Below are 20,424 nucleotides of genomic sequence, written 5' to 3' on the forward strand. Positions count from 1 at the left end.
GATTGTAGTTACGACGTAAGGAACATATCCGATATCATTTGTGAAACGGTTATTCCATAACGGTCAACCAACTCGTGATGGCGTCCGTAAAATTTACGAATGGATGATTTCAACTTCACCATTTGGAACTCTTGGTTTAATAGCTTCCTTGTGAGCAGCAACCCTCTATCAACAAAATCATGATAGGAAATGCAAGCACGGGAATATCGTATCAATTGGGAGATATATACCCCGTATGCAGGTGCTGCTGGAATGTTGCTACTTAGAAATGGAAAGTTCACAATTGGAAAGCTGAAATCATCTCTTTTGTCGTAAAGTTTTGTTTTCAACCGACCCTCAGTGTCAATTTCTAGATGCAAGTCAAGATATGAGGCCGACTTAATTGTATCTGTAGTATCCTTTATCTCTAGTTCGATTGGATAGATGCGTTCCACATAGTCACCAAAGGAGTAGGTCCGGTAAGGGCCGGTTTTGGCCTCAAATTTCAGGTTCATCTAACGAAAGTTTTTGGACACTTTTTAAACACTTAAGTGTCTATTTCAATTGATTCGATTAGTTTATGGGAAATATTCTAACTGATTTAGTCATTAAAAACGCTCTAATTCAAGCTCAAATATGAAAAATCTATCAAATATGCCAAAAAACATCACTTTTCAGATGGTTTTTGTCAAAAATGAAAGTGGCCGCATCCGTGTTCATCCTCAACTTTTATATATGTTTTGTATTATCATCAAATACAACTTACATTTCAATATTATGAATGAACACGAATGCGGCCACTTTCATTTTAGACGGAAACCGTCTAAAAATTAACCAAAATGCTAAAATTTTGAAGATTTCAGTAATTTAGCACGACTTAATGATGCTAGCACGCGAGATTTGTGCATTGTATTGTCAAAACCAGTTCATATTTATGTAGCAGAAGCATTTTACTTTCCAAAATATAGTTTCAAGATTTCATTTTCACAATTTTCTAAAACTGCTTTATTTTGGGGCCAAAAAGGGGTCTTACTGAACCTACTCCTTTTGAATTATTTAGTGAAAGAACATCATCTATATAGCGAAAAGTAGAGTTAAAGGATATTGCTAACTTCTTATCTTTCTTCCTAAGAAATTCCTGCATGAAGTCCGCCTCATAATAATAAAGAAACAAGTCGGCAAGTAGAGGGGCACAGTTTGTTCCCATTGGAATGCCGACAGTCTGTTGAAAAACACGTCCTCCGAACGTAACAAATATGTTGTCAATCAAGAAATCAAGCATCTTGATAATATCAGTTTCTGAGAATTTTTTGTTGGAATCAGAGTGATCCTTTACAAAGTAGGATTTATCCCTCCCTAAAACAAGATACTTGTATCTACGTTGGGCATTCTTTTTTACGAAGCAAAGCAATACCAACTCTTTTAATTTGTCTTTTAGTTTGGAATGTGGAATACTGGTGTAAAGAGTTGAAAAGTCAAATGTTTTAAGGCGAAGTGTACATAATTAAACTACACAATGGATGTTTTTTAAATTTTACATGTAGATTCTGCTTGTAAAAATGAATCGGAAAATAAAATAAAAAAAGGGGGTAACCGTTTTCGTTTTTGAGATACGAGCTGTTGAAGTTAACAGCATCATACACCAAAATTACAAAGGATATATAGGGAAAATCGTGAAATTCTGCAGGAATTGTTACATTTCCAAGATTTTCTATTATATTAGACAATCGATTTTTTTTTAAATTTATGAGACGATTCTAAAATGTCTGAGGAATCGATTGGTGCAAAGAAAGTCCTTAGCAACCGTGCTACTTTTCAAGCTATACCCTGTTAAAGTTGAATCTTGAGTGTAAAAAAAAACAAAAAACAACGACAACGTTATTGACGTCGCCGCAACAGTTACGACGCTTCATATAGTCCTATACTTGTATGAAATATAAACCGTTTTGTTGGAGTTCGTGTTGCTCGGTCTTAAGTTCTTTATGTAACGTTTTGTGTACTATTGTATTGTATTTGTCTATTATATTCGGGTGCGTGCGGAGATCGCCAAGCTAGAAAACGGTTGACATTTTCTTCATTATGAACTAGAACTATTTTCGACCTCGGTGCCTTATTTTTTGTTAAAATCTAAACACTGCGACGTGTTTTCAAAATCTTTGTTCTCATAAAACTTCATTTCATCAAGGTTTCTTCTCAGAATATCAGCCATCTGTCTGGCACAGGATAACAAATCAATATTTAAGTAAATTTAAGTTGTGTGGTAATTCTTAGTACATTTGGGTAAATTAATCTTATGATCTTTGTGCCGCATAAGCATTTCTGAGCCACGGACATTATATATTTTATGCATCGCATGCGCTTCTTTTTATCACAATCCAGACCGGCTAGTAACCGTTGTATAACTTTACATGTCTGAAGACGAATATTTGCGAGAAACATTTTTGTATGATTTTTATTTCTGGAAATCAATCTGAAATCTACAACAGTTCATTTCCGAAAGTCGGGCTGGACCTTTACTTTTATGTGCATTCGGGATTTACACAAATTGTAACCCGAATAATTCAGTCGTATTTTTCAGCTGATGTACGAATGCTACATTTCTCGTGTGGGAGAAAATCGGACATGGAAAGGGCTTGAATTATTCGAGTTACTCAAATTGAAACTCGGGAATATATTTCTAGCTGTTCGGAATTCGCGGAAACAAATTTTCGGCATTACGGTATTGAATCAATAGAGATACCAATTATTTCTTTTAACAAATTCGAATACCAGTCAGTTTATAGGACTTCAGTTTAAAATAGGGGCGGCAATCCATCCGTTTTATCCAATCAATTGGAAAAGGGGGGGGGGGGGGTCAACATTGATAGTCAAAAAGCCTTGAAATATTCAATAAAAAACGTTGAATGTAAATTATATGAACTCCAAAATCTCATATTATAAGACAAGTAAACCACAGGCTTCTCAATTCTTGTATGATAATGGAACTAGGTGAAAACCTAGAGCTGACCGAGTGCGAGATCCTCATGGATAATCATCGAGGTCGTTAAACACCCCTTGCAGTAAACCTTGGTTAAATTAAAAAAAAAAAATCGAAATGTAATAGTCTGAACACATTTCACCGCTCATTCCACTAAATATTAAATTGCAGTTACAAGTATCACAAAACTTCCCTAACCTCTTTTCTTTAACCATAATAGAGGGAGGAGGGGAGGAGAGACCCAGATACTAGTATTGAAATCCCGGGCTTAACAACACGAAATCCGGCGAGGTCCCGAATTAAAAAAAAAATCAAATCCCGACTACCCGAAATTCGGAAATAGAATTCCCGGATCCCGGAGTTCCGATAAAGGTCCTACCCCCCTCCCCCCCCTCGTAATTCTATATTCTATTCATTCTTAATCTTGAATTGAGACTTGATACTTCAAAATTACATTCTCTAATTTTGAATGATGCACACAGGCACAATAAAAGAAAACAGATTTCGCTATATATCTCTTCGAAATTGGAATTTGTGAAAGAAGAAATGACATGTTATAGTTTATCTTACATGTGTACTTTCAATTTCAATATGGTTCTAAATTTAGATTTAGTTTTCCCATAAATTACGGACGGAATAGAAGACACTTGTTTATTTTCTGCACATGTAGAAAAAGTTGAAAACTGGGAGTTGAATGACATAATTTTTACTTATTTTAAGATAAATGTTAGAATTTTTAAGTTACTGAGTAATTTTTGGGGCATAATTTGTTTATTTTTTGTTTGTTTTCCGTCTTTGTTCTTCCGACTTGTAAGTGTTGCACTAGTGATTAAATTATTCTCTTGGTATCGTCTGATTTCTTATATGAATATAAGTCATGTCCTTAAATTTTCAATTGCACAAAATACGAACATTTCAACGTTTTGATTAAACAATTAAATTCACACGTCTTTCATTAATTATTTGTAACCTATTATAAAACTTTACGTTGAGTACTGTGTTTTTCGTTCAAGACTACGGCTTTTTAAAACGATATTGTTGGGTCAATTCAGGTTTCATTTTAATTATTTGATATCAATAGAAGAAAATTTGTTACATGTTTATTTGTTTATTTGTTTATAATTTTGTTGTGAGGCGTTTTTTCTTTCTGTTGATATCATAAACGCAAAATGCCTTCTCCTACGCGTCTAAAACAAAAAAAAACAGTGTTTTTTTAAGTCAGGCTGCACACAGAACAACGTACAGAATGCTGTGATTTCTAATTGGAGTTATTTAGATTATTTCTATGAGGTTTAAGACAGCACAGGCGTGCTTGTTGGATTCATTATAGACCGCAGAAAGTAGTTTCTCTTTCGTGTGTCCTTTCTTGGAGTAAGGGAGATAACTTGCGTAACTAACGACGAACGTTTTTAATCCCGTATTCCGCTAGAGGCGTGCAATTACGTACACTTCGCCTTAATACTGTTACAAGATGAAAGAGAGTTAGATTGTATGTACTCTAAAAGATCTTTTGAATTTTTAAGTATCCACATCTGATTCACGCCCCCTCTAGAATAGGCAGTTTCACAATAACTTTGAAGCCCGTCTTTGATTGCTGATAAAATAGATGCTAATAATTTAGAAAGAGGTTTCGTGGAGCACTTGGAAGACCCAGCAATATACCGTTGTTTGTAAGGACACTTATGTAGTTTAGGTATCCAATACAGTGATGGCAGATCCAGTTCTTCATCTTTGGTTGACATTCCAAAGGAACACAGAACAGACCTATGATTATCCAGGATTTCCTCTTTGGTAAGTGTCGTGAGGGTATATGTTGGGTTTCCAAGTGAATTGTCAATACTAATTCGTTTATCAAGCAGTTAATGTAATGAGTTTTACACACAAAAACGATGTTGTTTGGGGCTTTATCTGCGGGGACAACAACATATTTGTCATTGAGGTAGGATAGGTGTTTTGCAACATTTGGGTCTTTAAAGATTGACGCAGCATGGGCATTGATAGACCCATTCAGTTTCTTAATTCTGATTTGTATCAACGACCTCACTGCCTTAATCCATTCGGATAGAGTGTCTACGTCTTCCTTCTCGCGCTTAGCCCATTGCCTGGCATAATCCTCAACTGAATCCATCAAAATTTTAAAGTTGCAAGCAGGATTACATGTTAATTGGGAACTAGCACAAGTGCAATCAGGAGGTTAAGACTTGAAGTCGTCAATATCGAGATCCTGCAAAACGTGTTTGTAATTGAAAAAAATAGGTTTGGTATAGGTATAAGAAGTGATTGGTACAGACTGGTCTTTGAAATAAGGAGGTATTTTCGATTGAACTAGTTTATGATAAAGGATATTGCCTAAGTTAACGCTATCGATACCTTTGTTGGCAAAGGAAAGATTAAGGAAAGATCTTTTCTCTTTTTCTTCTTTGCCAATGCGGACTGGCTTGAAAAGTCTGTGACTAGCAATATCTGAAATTATAGCTGTAATTTTGTATTGGTTTGAATGAGGATTTGTAACAGTGGATTCCAAATATAAATTGAACAGAGAATTAAGGAATAACAGTACTGTAGTTGAAGAGTTGCCACCGTCAATTGTAGATTTGACGGTCGCAAATGCAGTTTTACTGGCGACGCGCAGCGGAGACAGTAAAACAGAGATTTGAGACCGTCAAATCAAAATTGACGGTGGCAACTCTTCAACTACAGTACTGTTATTCCGATTCTAATGCATATAAAAAAGAAATAATACGATAAAATTTGGAAAAATGTTGACAAATAAAAAAAAATCCGCGAAACTTCATGAATGATTTTGACGCAAAGACGTCATGGGTAAACGTGACGTCATACAAATAAAAACGTACAAACTGGAGGTTATTACGTTACCTGAACGCTTCAAATTCGGATAGAATAACTTTAAAACGGCGAATTCGAGGTAGGAGTTGTTTTATTTTGGATTATATATTAGTAATCGAACATTTGTTGATTCAATCATTTCAAAATGGTTGTCCCTCCTTAGTTACGCCTGGTCAACTGTGGATTTGACGGCAACTTTAAGCCAATGAAAAAAATTGTTACATACAAATTGCATTAGAATGAAGTTTTGAAAGGGGTAACGAATAAAGTTTCGTGCGAATGTGATAAATACCTTACTAATTTTTTAGAATGGTGCAAGCGTCTTAACTGATGTTCGGTTTGACTTTATTATTGTATAAACTTCAAGATTGTAACAGTGTAATCTAAGAAGACTTAAAGATGATTCATTTATCATCAGAATCTCACTGAGGAAGGATATCTGTTATCCGAAATATTTATAAATAATTACATTTATAGTTACCTTTTTTTGTATTTGTAGTTGTTGTGTACACTTTTTAGGCGTTTATATAATATTTGATGTATACATACTTTTGATGACTAGATACAATGTTTGTGGCTAGATTAGGCTTAGGACAAATCAATTCAACTGAAACATATAACTAGGCCAACACGAAAACACTTTGGTTAATGATACATTTATTAATAAGCATTTTCTATGAAAATAAATCTGTAACAAGAGTCGGGTGCATTGTTAATAGCCTGTGACTAAAATAAATCAGTATGCAATAAATTTTAATGTCTAATATTGATTATATCTCCCTCTCCGACGAAGTGAGACATTATGTTTTAGAGTTTCTTAATTTCATACTTATACAGCATTGTCCGGGGCATAACGTTTTATTGCATCTTCAAACACTTGTTAATGATATTTGGTAAAAAATTGTATTATAATTATTTTGTAATATCCTTTGTCTATATGCTTTTTTGCGTTTCTTTTTTACATCTCATGATTGTGTTATTGTTCTATGAGAATTTTTGTATTCTTGTCTTTCATTTTTGCTAATATGCTTTGTTTATATGCCTTTTGTGTTTCTTTGTTACATATGACGTGGCTCTGTACTTATACATCCCGTTATTGCGCCATGGTAAAAGTTTGATTTCATCATATTTGTTTGCTTTTATAGTGATTACGATAATAACACAATGTTGACTGCTGTCCCCCAGTTCTGACATTTTTACCTATTATGTCTGTCTGTTTTGTTCACACATCGTTGTCAATATAATGGAATATCATGCGACTGTCATACAAGTGACAGGTTTAACTAGCTTCAAAACCAGGTTTAATCCACCATTTTTTACATTAGAAAATGCCTGTACCAAGTCAGGAATAGGAAAGTTGTTGTCCATTCGTTTGTTGTTTGAGCTTTTGATTTTGCCATTTGATTAGGGACTTTCCGTTCTAAATTTTTCCCTCAAGAGTAATACTTTTGCGATGTTAGGGTATGTAATTATGACCTAAACATGTAATTTCAAATAATAAATAATATCCATATTAATTCTGCTTTAAGTTATCAGTGTACCATATTTTTTTCTCTCAAAATATTGATTTTTTATCCTCTGACATGAACTTTTGAGATGTACTACATGAACGCATCATCGCAAGACGATGTATTGCTCGATTTAAAGGCTACTAACATTGACCTTGAATCTAAATTTTAAAATTGTTTTGAGACATCTCAGTATATCCGAAATGTACGGGCGCATTGGACTTGCGTCAAGTATTACAAAATTCAATAATTCATTCGCGTCAAAAAAAAATAGAACTACATTTCCGCCAATTTATTATGATTTTTATGTTTGGTAAACATTAAAAGGTATCCGGTCGAACTACAAATGTGTCAGACATACATGTATATCATATGCTAAACAAGTGATGTTTATTCGATCCCTTCTAAACGGTGTGTATATTTCCAAACTAATAATCACATCCTATTCTTTATACGGTAATGGTTTTAACGCACTTACATTTAGAAAAGTTCAATGTAAATGTATAAATCTTTTAATTTAAATTATTCTGCAAGAATATAATTTTGACACCACATTAAGACAATAGAATATGGTTTTATTGGTACTTGTATTGATTGGTTTGTATTTCTTTAGATTTATAAGTTATAGTCCTTACCGTGTCGATATTATATGTTCTTATATCTTTACATTGCTGTGGTTATGTTCTTCTCTGACTGTTGATGACGTCTTTTCGCGAGACTTTAGTAACTGTAAGTACTTTAAGATCAGTACTTTGTGTCTTTTTCTTTATGTTAGTTGTTTTGTGCTTTGTGTCAATTTGATGAGCCAAGAAATTTCCCACTAGTTTTTATAGTTTGTCTTTTGTTGTGTTGTTATACCAGTGTCCAAAGAAAGGGGAGTATCAAACGCTCAATAATATGTTGGACCCGGTCACATTCTGTATGCGCATGACCAGAATCAGGAGCTTGTGATCAATTCAGTGGCTATTGTTGGTTGCCATCTGTTATAGCTGTTTTTTCATACATTAGACTCAGTTTTTTTCGTTTGAATTATTTCGCAATTCATCGTGTTACGGCCTTTTTTTTATATGTCTGAATACTAGTGCATGCGAATTTATTTAAAAGCTACCGAACTTTTTAAAGTAATTTCTTTTTTCAGGAAAAACAAAATCAAAACAACTTTATTTATGGTAGGTAAATTGATCCTTCATATGTGCACATATAATTTATTGACTGCAGTCGTTTGCTCAGACAAACCAATTGTGCATTCCAAAAATTGAACAAAAACTGAATTTGTACCTACTGGTGTATAAATTATAACACAAACTGTGTTTTTTTTTATCAAACCTATGGTGAGCGAATGATGTGTGAGAACCGAAAGAGTTAAAGAGTTAAAAAAGACTTACAACATTAGCCAAATTCATCAATGGTAAGCCAGTCTTAACCGAAACAGTTGCAATATCTATATATTTATAAGTTTCTGATTAATATCTGCAAACTTAATTTGTATTGTATTGAAAACTAATACAAACTGCAGGATATTTCAGTGAATATAGGCAGCCATTAATAGTTCTACAATCTAAAGCCCTAGTCCCACTAGACCACGATCGCACCACGCTCACCGCGATCTAAAATAAATTCAGATCGTGGTGAGGTCGCGGTATGAGCGGCATGCAAATGTAAATTTCCGTTGCTTTCACGATGCTACTATGTCCTCATTACGCTTCTACAACGACCCAGTTACGATTATACCACGTTCTCATCGCTCTTATTCTGCGACCTCACTACGATTATCAAGATCTTTCTACGCTCATCGCGTTTTCACTGCGACCATACCACGAGTTATCCGATTACAACTCCATTTTACCACGCTTCTACTGCGATTTTACTACGTTCATACCGCGATCTTACTAGATTTCGCGGAAACAATACAGTCATGCCACCAAAATCTACTAGAACACGTGGGCGTGATGGTAGGGGTTGATGTAGAGGCAGAGTGAGCTCTGAAAGTAACATATCCTTTCAAGCAGAGATGTCGGACCGACCAATCCAACCTAAACTACAACATATTTCTGGTCCATAAAGCTCAAATGACGATATTTTAGTGATCGATAGCAGAGATGACACAGATGTGTCAATAGATATAGGAAGATGTGGTATGAGTGCCAATGAGACAATTCTCCATCCAAGTAACAATTTATAAAAGTAAACCATTATAGGCCAAGGTACGGCCTTCAACAAGGAGCCTTGGCTCACACCGAGCTATAAATGGCCCTAAAATTACTAGTGTAAAACCATTCAAACGGGAAAACCAACGGTCTAATCTAAATGAAAACGAGAAGCATGGTTAAGCCGTCAGAGAAAATGGACAAGAAGTATAATTACCGCCGAGTAGTTTGAACGTAGTCAGGTCGTAAGAAGAGCGTGATGAGGACGGCAAGGGCGAGCTATAATCGTTCTATGGTCTTGAATAACGTGGCATAGTCGTAGTGGAAGCGTAGTTGGGTCGCGGTGAGAACGTGAGGTCGTAATAACGTCGCTTAAGATCGAAGCGCAGTAATTCCAAAAAGAATCACGCCTTCGCTACGCTCTCGCTACGATGGTACAGCGATCTTACTACGACCTTAGTGCGCTCTCACTACGCTTCTACTACGACCGTATTTCGCCACGACCGCACCACGATTGTTTTGAACATCTTCAAACTTGGCCACGCTCATCACGATCTTGAAGACCTCACCACGACCTTACTACGATCATCAAAATTTGCATTTTTTTTCACAGATCGTAGTTGCGATCGGGGCCTGGTGGGACTGCGGTATTATGCGGGATTCACACATTGCCGATTATTGCTTCCGTTTGAGATCAGACAGCGATGCGATACGAAAAGTGTAAAAGTCGGATTATTATCCTCAATTATCTGGAATGTCCTATCATTGTCTGAACGCAGTCGTTTAAGTTCGTGACAGATTCCTACGGAATTATTACAATTAAAAGCATTTGATGAATCAAAAGCAACAGGCCTTGATACCATAAGTGCAAAATTTTTAAAGATGTCTTCTCATGCTATTTCACTACCCCTTTGTCATATTTTTAATTTAAGTATCAAAAAATGTATTTTTCCATCCTCATTTAAACTGGCAAAAGTCATATACCAGTTTATAAGAACAAAGGCTCAAAACAGGATTTTTTTAATTACAGACCAATTGTAATTTTACCACTCATTTCTAAAATCCTTGAAAAACATGTGAAAACACATTTAGTAAAATATCTTAATAAATACAACGTATTGTATAGAATGCAGTCAGGCTTTCGTGCAAACCATTCTTGTCAAACTGCGTTAACAACCTTAATAGATAAGTGGCTTAAAGCCATTGATGATGACGATCTTGTTGGAGCAGTATTTCTAGATCTAGCAAAAGCCTTTGATCTTCTCAATCATGAACTGCTTATTCAAAAATTAAACAAATACAAATTTTCTTATACCTCATTACGCTGGTTTACATCATATTTGACTGACAGATATCAGGAAGTATCTATTTTAAATACATTATCAGACGTACAAAAACAAAAAACGGGATTACCTCAGGGATCCGTATTAGGACCGGTGTTGTTTTTAATTTTTATTAATGATCTTCCTTTGTCTAATCCTAATCATAACACCGATTTGTTTGCTGATGATAGCACCATATCAGTCATTGGACAATACATCAGTCAAAGACTTAATACGGTTTTACAAGATATTTTTCGCTGGTGTGATGACAACAAAATGGCTGTAACTGTATCTAAAAAGAAAGCTATATGCATTGGATCCAAACAAAAGCTCTCCGTTACATCAAATGAAAACATTAATCTTGCTTTAAATGGACAACAAATTATAAAAAGTACATGTGAAAAGGTTCTAGGTGTTTTTATTGATGCATCTCTATCTTGGTCTTCTCATATCGATTATATAATCAACAACGTTAACTCTTCTTTAGCTTTACTAAAAAGGATAAAGAAATATCTAAATCACAAAGCTAGACAAATGTTCTATAACGCTTACGTTTTACCTCACTTAGATTATTGTTGTTCAATATGGGGAAACTATAATAACTTTCTATTAGATAGTTTACTAAAACTGCAAAAAAGGGCAGCAAACCTTCAAGTGTAAAAAAACTATTATTTCACGAATGTAACATTGTGCCAATCACACAAAGAATACTTTTATCTCAATCATTACTAATGTATAAGGAAAAACATGGCTTAGCTCCAGAATATATGTCCAGTCTTATTGTATCAGCTTCTGTAAACCAAAAATATAATACGAGATTTTCATCCTCAGATAATTTTATAATTCCAAAACCAGTCTAGTTTCTCGTACACTGGACCAAAAGTGTGGAATGCTCTTCCTAATTCAATCAAAAAATCAGTACCAGGATTTTAACATAAATAAAGATTTATGTACTTTTAACATTACCATCATATTTGTACTGTAATGCCATATCATAATTGTTTATTGTATTTTAAATTGTATATAATCTTTATTTAACATTATTATTGATGCATTGTTTATTTGTAATGTAATTATTATTGTATTAAGAGAGCCTTATTGAAAATTGGTGTAATCCAAATGAGTTACTCTCTCTAAATAAAAATATTATTATCATTATTATAAGGGTCCGAATAGTTCGGCGAAGTATCCCGACAGTTAGGTGCGTCCCGTAACATTCGGGGATACTCAGCCGATTTTGTCTAGTCGGATTACAATCGTGCATATGTTGTGACAGATTCTGCTGAATCGGATCAAAATCCTAACAATGTTCTGTGTATTCTAGAGTGTCCTGTGGAACGGGAATGATCTGGAGAAATTTGTCATTGCTGTTATTCTGCCGTTTGCGTCCAGATCTTGTCGCTTGCAAACCGTGTTTGCCGAAACCGTTCCGAAACAGTCCCGTTATTAATACGAAATTCGTCAATAATACCCACGTCAGAGTCCCGCCAATTACAGAATACAATACGACTGAGACCAGACAAAGCCGTTTGCAATGCGATAGAGCGGACAGTGACAGGATTACGTTCCGACAGTACCTGATCATCCCGAGTATGCCGACAGTTTTCGAAAGGATTTCTTCCGGCAGCGTCGGTTCGCTGTCTGGTCACAGTCTGAGCTCTGTCGGCTTACATTCGGTAGAATCGGGACGTAGTCGTGACAGATTCGGTGGAATTTTTACCAGGCTAAAGAGATACAAATTGGATTAGAAGCTGATTGAGAACGGGATTATCGGAATGAATTCGCTTGGTTGAATACCGACGCTTCCTGAACAATATCTGATTGTTGTCGTGATTAAATTATTTGTTTTACAAATTTTAATTAAAGTTTGAATTTTCATCCACGATTCACAGGATCTTGATCAGACTTATGACAAATTTAATCGTGAGTCCTATCAAGGACGGCAGTAAAAAACGTGAATGTGTAACCCCAGCTTTAAAGATCAATTTGTAGTTATATGATATATAATTCTATTATTTTTTTCTTTACAACATATAACATATTATTTATAAACATGCATTTATTTATTCCTATTCATTGAACGATGTTCTCGACTGTCTGTAAAGATCATCATTTTTAATAATTTAAGCAAAGGCAAAATTATATCTCCATTAACCTTGTCTCAATGGATGGTCTGCTTCCGCTTTTATATTGGTAAGGAAGTGGTAAATACGTATACTTCTACCGATTCGTGTGAAATATTGAAACATTAATATGTCTATGACTACTATTTGGAATCATTTGGGAGATATTTTACGGTAAACTCTTTTCCGATCAATGCTGATCATTGATTACTGTTCTTTTTGCAAATAGGCAACAATAGAAAAAAATACAGTGGTGTTGATGAAATAGTTGAAGTAAAATACTTGTCATACGTCAATATTTTACTTTTAGTTTATATTTTATGACCGTATAATATAACAAAAGAAGATGTGATATTATTGTCAAATGAGACAATTCTTCACAAGAGCCAGAAATTAACACCTATAGGTCACCGTTCGTCCGCTTCAACAATGAACAAATCCTATACCGCATAATCCGCTATAAAAGTATAAGTTTATATAACGATGTGAAACTTTTTAGCAATCTTCTGATGTCTAATTTAAGAATTTATTGTTTATCATAAACTTGTATCAAAGGAAAAGAAAGGATATGGTGTAATGCATGACACAGAATCAGTTCATGCACATGGGGATCAAAGGCAAAGGAACAGCGATTCTTCATTTTAAAGTCACATAGAGGCCTTCGATTTAGAGCCAAAACTGTTGGCCCACTACAACGTCATATATCGGTTGCATCTACACACGTAGCACCGGTTTTAGCCAGATATTTGTGTTACGGCGTTCACCCTGAATTGACAACTTAAGTTATGGGTAATATCAACAAATTATATCTAACAAAGAAATCTAACAAACTTAATGCACGAGACTGTAAAGACTCATGTAAGGGACATCATAACTTATGATTAGAGCCCTACGTCCATTAAATTGTTCAAAAATCTTCTGAAACTACGAGGATTCGAACCAAACATGGCAACAATCATCATTGGGTTATTTTTTTTTAAACATGTGTGTGATGATTTCGCTGGTCAACCACACGGCCGACATGACACAACGGTAATAATGAGGATCACTTGTAATCATTCGTATGTAATTAATGTTGATTGTTTTGCTTCTTGTGGGCGCTTTGATTAGCAATAAAATATATTTGATTTGATTTTGAGATTGAAATTTTTTGAACAACATCTAGTCATTGCTATCTTAAACGTATCCGCACATTTTTATTTCTGTTTTGATCAAACAAATATAGGATCTAATATAAACGCGATGATCCTGTAGTATCTATGGTGAGTTAATTTACAACAACTTGGTCAATGCAACTGCTGGTGGAGATTTATTTCCCCGAAGGTATCACCAGCCCAGTGGCGGATCCAGAAATTTTCATAAGTGGGGGCCCACTGACTGACCTAAGAGGGGACCCGCTCCCGTCACGCTTCAGTGATTCCCTATATAAGCAACCAAATTTTTTTTCCCAAAAAGGGGGGGGGGCTGGGCCCCCCCCCCTAAATCCGCCTCTGCAACCAAGTAGTCAGCACTTCTGTGTTGACATAGAGTTATCATTGATATGTTCATAATTATAAATTAACTGTTGATAAACCTTTGAATTTTTGAAATACTAAGGCTTTTCTACCTCAGGAATAGATAGCCTTAGCTGTATTTGGCAATTTTTTAGGAATTTTTGGTCCTCAATGCACTTCAACTTCGTACTTTATTTTTGCCATTTTAACATTTTTTTTATTCGAGTATTTTGAAGACGAAACACGCGTCTGGCGTAAATATAAAATTTCAATCCCGGAATCTATGATGAGTTTATTCACAACTACTGGTCTATGTCACTGCTGGTGGAGATTTATTTCCCTGAGGGTATCACCACCAGCCCAGTAGTCAGCACCTTTGTGTTGACTTGAGTTATCATTGATAGGTTCATAATTATAAATTAACTGTTGGCAAAACTTACATTTTTTTTAAATACTAAGGCTTTTCTACCTCAGGAATGGATTACCTTAGCTGTATTTTGCAAAACTTTTAGGATTTTTTGGTCCACAAATGATCTTCAACTTCGTACTTTATTTGGCCATTTTAACATTTTTCTATTCGAGCGTCATTGATGAGTCTTTTGTAGACAAAACGCGCGTCTGGCGTAAATATAAAATTTCAATCCTGGTATCTATAATGAGTTTATTTCCCATTCTTAACTCCCATTCTTATTTTGCTTTATGTAAATCAAAGCACCCTTTTCTACTTTTTTAAAATTTAAATGACAGTTGCTGTCTATCTATTGTTGTATAAAAGATAACATGTTAGCCAACTAATAATTTGGTATGGGCCTTTTTAAATGAAAATAAGCAGATGATTTTTAATTGCCAATTAATTGACTACCCATCAGAGAGTAAAGAAACTAATAGGTTCATCGTACGGTCTAACCACGGAACAGAAACTAATAGGGTCATCGTACGGTCTAACCACGGTACAGAAACAACATCGCCGTACAATTATGATGTGATATCCCGTGTGTACTACATTTTGACAATTACAATCAAACTACAAACCAAATATTCATATCAATGAAATGAAAAACGTTTAAATCTATAGATTTGCTCATTGTTGAAGGCCGTACAATGACCTACAGTCAATGCTTTTTATATCCTCGTCATTTAATCTCTGGTGAATTGTTCTCTCGTTAGTCTTTGTTATAGAACAACATGTATGTCATGTTATATGGAAAATTAAGATTAGATCGATCAAACACGTAATTTTGTGGAAATCTGAAAAGTATTTGATTAGACTAGGTCTGTAAGCCATACAACCTCTACATTTCAAGTCAGACAAATGCAAATATCGAACGAATCGAGCAAAATATCTAAACAATTGAAAGATATCTTAAAACAATCTTCAGAGTTGATATATTAAATTTGTACAAAGCAATTGTCTTTAACTGAATCCTTTTTCGATTACACATCCTTATATTTACAGCAACAAATTGATGCGTACAAAGATAAACGTTATTTAATACTCAGTTGGCAATCTGTTTATCCAATAAAATGATCTTATTGACCGTTCGTAAATTAAACACTCTATTAATTATTGTCACATCGATTTATTCTGTGCACAGATGTATGTCAATAAAGTTTGAAAAAAGTATTGGATTTATTATTTAAAATAATGATCATAAAATACACAGGAGGCTGGTACTTCAATTGGTTGCTCATTCACAAATACAACATGCTCTTCCATACGTCTGTATACAAAATTGATAACTAATAAAGGTATTGATCTTTGAAGCCTTCACAACAAGTTGTCTTTATATAGTCTCAACAAGAATGATTTTTATCACATCATCTCAACTTCTAATTTCATGTATGATCAGTTCATATTTCCATGGTGTAGCATGTTACAACTCAGTGATTGTAAATGACTTAAACCTGGTCAGATCGGCAATTCATTATTAATTACCATCAACTAAACTGTTCAATATAAGTCAATGAAACTGTGGACTAATGCCTAATTACTTGCCGAAAACATGTGCAATAAAAGGAAAGGAAATTCATCAATGTATTTCATGGATAATGTATAAGTGGTTCCCAAACTAAGTGTTCAATATCTTATGGACTGTCAGCTTATATTTACAAAGAAACCTTGGCAGGTAATTGTTCTGTACTTAATATTCTGTTGTAATGAATATTTAACGATGAACAATGACTAAAATACGTTGTTTATTATGAATCGAGGTGCGTTAATATTTTATGGGAAACTAATTCCAAAGGAAAGCTTGGAATCCAAAGTACTCCCATGATATGTGGTATCTTGTGTGTAACGATGATGAAATCGATCTTACTAGTTTCAGTTCATTTCTCCATCGGATAGCATTGGAAACTTTTTTATTTTGCTTAATACACGTACCTGTACAATTTCAGGATAAATTAAGATAAATAATGGAAGCTTGTTTTTTCCAAATCTCAGTAAAGATTTCGAATAGATAATGTTATTAGAGAATTGCCACTGATAAAATTATGTAGATTACGGACTATTTGTGATTTAGGATAATGGATTAAGGAGTGAAAATATATCCATTATCAGGCAAGGGTTATTAATTAAAAATATGGCGGTTGTTTCATTAATGAACCAATCAAGGTATAGGCGTCCAGTTAGTCGACCTGACCGAATGAATGATATTGATGGCGACCTTTGGTTGTTCCAGTCTCAAGATTCGGCAAAAGGAGCACCACATGCTTCATTAGATGAAGACGATAATGAATCAGAAATATTAGTGTATTTACAAACATGTTGCGGCGACAAAACCGATCAACCACATCTTTGCAAACTACAGACTTGTGAGAGGATTACAATAAACGTTAGCGGTATGTATTATGAAATTTGGGCTTCCGTTCTGAATAGACACCCGACTACTTTATTGGGTAGTCCAAGAAAACGTTTGAAATTCTTTGACAAGAGACGAAATGAGTACTTCTTTGACAGACATAGACCAACTTTCGAATCAATTTTTAACTATTATCAATATGGTGGGAAAATAATGAGGCCAGATCCTGTTCCAGATGATATATTCTTACGTGAGCTCGATTTTTATGAAATTGAAAGAGAAGCAATTGATGAGTACAAAACGGAAGAAGGTTATACAACTGAGAAGACTATACTTCCTACTCGCATGTGGCAAAGGAAACTCTGGATGTTGATGGAATACCCGGAAACAAGTATTTCTGCATATGTGATAGCTCTAGTCTCTGTTTTTATAACAATGTTTGCCATTGTCTTATTTTGCATTGAAACACTACCAAGTCTTTCTAAAAATGAGTGCAAAGACGGAAAACCCAATTATGTTGCACCTTTTTTCATTTTGGAAACTATTTGTAACATCTGGTTCACTTGGGAAGTCTTCCTCAGACTAATTTCTTGCCCCAATAGGATTACGTATTTCAAAGACTTTAAAAACATAGTAGATATTGCTGCGATTGTACCTTACTATGTTCAGTTAGGTAATATGATATCTACCGACAATTGCGTTAATGGAGAAACTTCTGGGGCATCGCTTGCCTTTTTGAGAGTGTTCCGATTAATACGGATATTTAAATTAACAAAACATTCTGCTGGCTTGCAGGTTTTAATTTTAACATTCAAAGCCAGCATCAAAGGTCTTTTGTTGTTTCTTATAGCAATGTTTGTGTGTATACTGTTGTTTTCAAGTGCAATATTCTATGCAGAACATGGATTAAAGGATTCTCAAATACACAGCATTCCAGATGGATTTTGGTGGGCAGTAATAACAATGTGTACTGTTGGATACGGTGACAAAGTACCTGTTGGTCCTCTTGGAAAGGTAATCGGCAGTATTTGTGCGATCACCGGTGTCTTGACGTTGGCCATTCCAGTTCCAATTATCACTGAAAATTTTAACAAATTCTATGCACATAAAACTGGCAGGGGTCGTATATAGTAAATGTTTAATCATATGGTAGTTACTTTCATCACTCAGATTCTCATTTCAAAAGTTTAGTTTGAAAGACTTTAGTAAATGATTACAAACACACTAACTTTTGTACTACAACACAAGTAACACTTATATAGAGCCTATATATATATAGTTTTATCTCCAATTGCAATTCTGTAGTTGAAATCCTCAATATTCCTTTGTGTTGAATGTTATACTTAATCACTGCGCCTTCTACAATTTTGATTAAGATTTATGCACACCAGCCATGGTCTACCATTTAAAATGTGGTCTACCATTTAAGATTTCAAACGAGCGTTGCAATCATTTGTTTGTCCTTTTTTCTTAATGTGTTTATTTTTCAATCAGAATTGTCTATCTTTTCACTATTTTCAATATTCAATGCATACCTTTCAAATAAAATGCATTTCAACATGCATTATATATATACACACCTTACAGGGGCGTAGCTGCCGTTAGGCACTTTAGGCACGTGCCTACACATAATTTTTTCACAAATATTTTTTTTTTGTTAAAAAAAATAATAAACAACGTTATATGTAGATGAACTCCAGTGAAGTTGTCACAACTCTAATTATCGAATGTCATGTGTACACTAATCTCTCGTCCTTAGTTAATGGAATTTTGGATAGAATTGAATGGTTTTTTTTTATGTGTGTACCTTATATAGAAACTATAAACTAGAACTTTGGTTCAGATCATTTCAATTCTATCAACAAAAACGTGAATGAACCTCAACTTAGACACATGAGTTTTTTAATTAGTTGTTGTTAGTTTTGAACTAGCAGCTTTCCACTTTGTCTTGACCCGACTTGTTGGTCGTTCGTTTGGCTGTACAGGATGTATAATACGTAGTCACGTCTGGTCAGAATGGGGACATTTAATTTTATGCCTAGTTGTAGAGAATGCCACTCTTTGAGGAGTTCGTAGTTGGTCTACTGAAAGGCAAAGTTTCTGCTCCTATCGGCAATAATCCCTCATTTTCCAATGCATGGCATTTTCAAATTTCCAGACCTTCGTCCTGTACAACACCTATTACAGGACTAAGCTCCCTGTTGTGTTTATTGTAAATAATCAATTTTTTTTTTTTTGTTTTAAACTTGCATAAATATTTTACACTGGATGTTTAAAAATCAATCTATCAACAGATCTACGTGTAATGACCACAATTATTCAAATTCCTAAGCCGGTAGGGATTTTACAGTAGAGCGAGATATAAAGAAATACGAATTTCTTGAATTTTGTTACGTTAGTATGAACAAAACAGAACTTTTGCATTAGACATCGACTATGTGTGTATGTGTTTGTGTGGCTAGGGTGAAGGTTTAAGAATCAAAAGATTGATGGTTGATGTCTTTCTAGCCGCAAAAAGATAGTACGTGTAATTATATAGTAATATCAGTGTTTACGTGCACGTGTCTATTTATTTTTTTAATGAAGGATCGTCAATATGTACTATCAATTAAGTTAAACGTATACATCGATCATAACGGAACAGATTTGAAAATACCAAACAGGGTGTACTACTGTAAATAATTTTTTTTTAACGATTTGATTTTCCAATTGTACTGCGTTATTCAATTCACCATTCAGATGTTATGGTAAATTATTCATAATCCTTCGAACTTTTCGTCATGTATATTATAATTATCATGATTAAATAACCAGAAAATTTTATATTTTTGTGCATAAAATTTTGCAGCCAAAACGCTGAAATTCGTTTTCCGTCGGGGGGCTTCGCCCCCCTGAACCCCCTAACAGGGCCCTGCCCTGGACCTGCTGGGGGCCTTGAGCGGCCCGCAGACCCCCTGCCGATTTGTGCCTACAGTTGAATGAATACCTAGCTACGCCCCTGCCTTAGTAAAGATTTGCCCATACATAATAGTTTTATTAATACATGTTATTTTACTATTTTTCATTAGATCAATATGGTAATTTCAACTCTTTAAAATTTTTATGATCTAAGATTTATAATACCTGTGGGTACTCTTAAAGATATGCACATTCCATTGTTTTAGGGAGAATAAAATTGATTTTACTTATAGGTCATCGAAATCAAGGTTTATGTAGCGTTTAGCCTT

General features: G+C 34.6%; 1 protein-coding gene across 1 annotated transcript; it reads left to right on the forward strand.

Moving 5' to 3' along the window:
• The first annotated feature begins 16,214 nt into the window (after nt 1-16,214).
• Nucleotides 16,215-18,775, forward strand: LOC143045012 (potassium voltage-gated channel protein Shaker-like). Its single transcript, XM_076217288.1, has one exon. It carries the CDS (start codon nt 16,979-16,981, stop codon nt 18,326-18,328), a length of 1,350 nt encoding a protein of 449 aa, XP_076073403.1. The 5' UTR covers nt 16,215-16,978; the 3' UTR covers nt 18,329-18,775.
• The last annotated feature ends 1,649 nt before the right edge of the window (nt 18,776-20,424 follow it).

The sequence above is a fragment of the Mytilus galloprovincialis genome, chromosome 1 (assembly GCF_965363235.1).
Source record: "Mytilus galloprovincialis chromosome 1, xbMytGall1.hap1.1, whole genome shotgun sequence".
In the NCBI taxonomy this organism is placed as follows: Eukaryota; Metazoa; Mollusca; class Bivalvia; order Mytilida; family Mytilidae; genus Mytilus; species Mytilus galloprovincialis.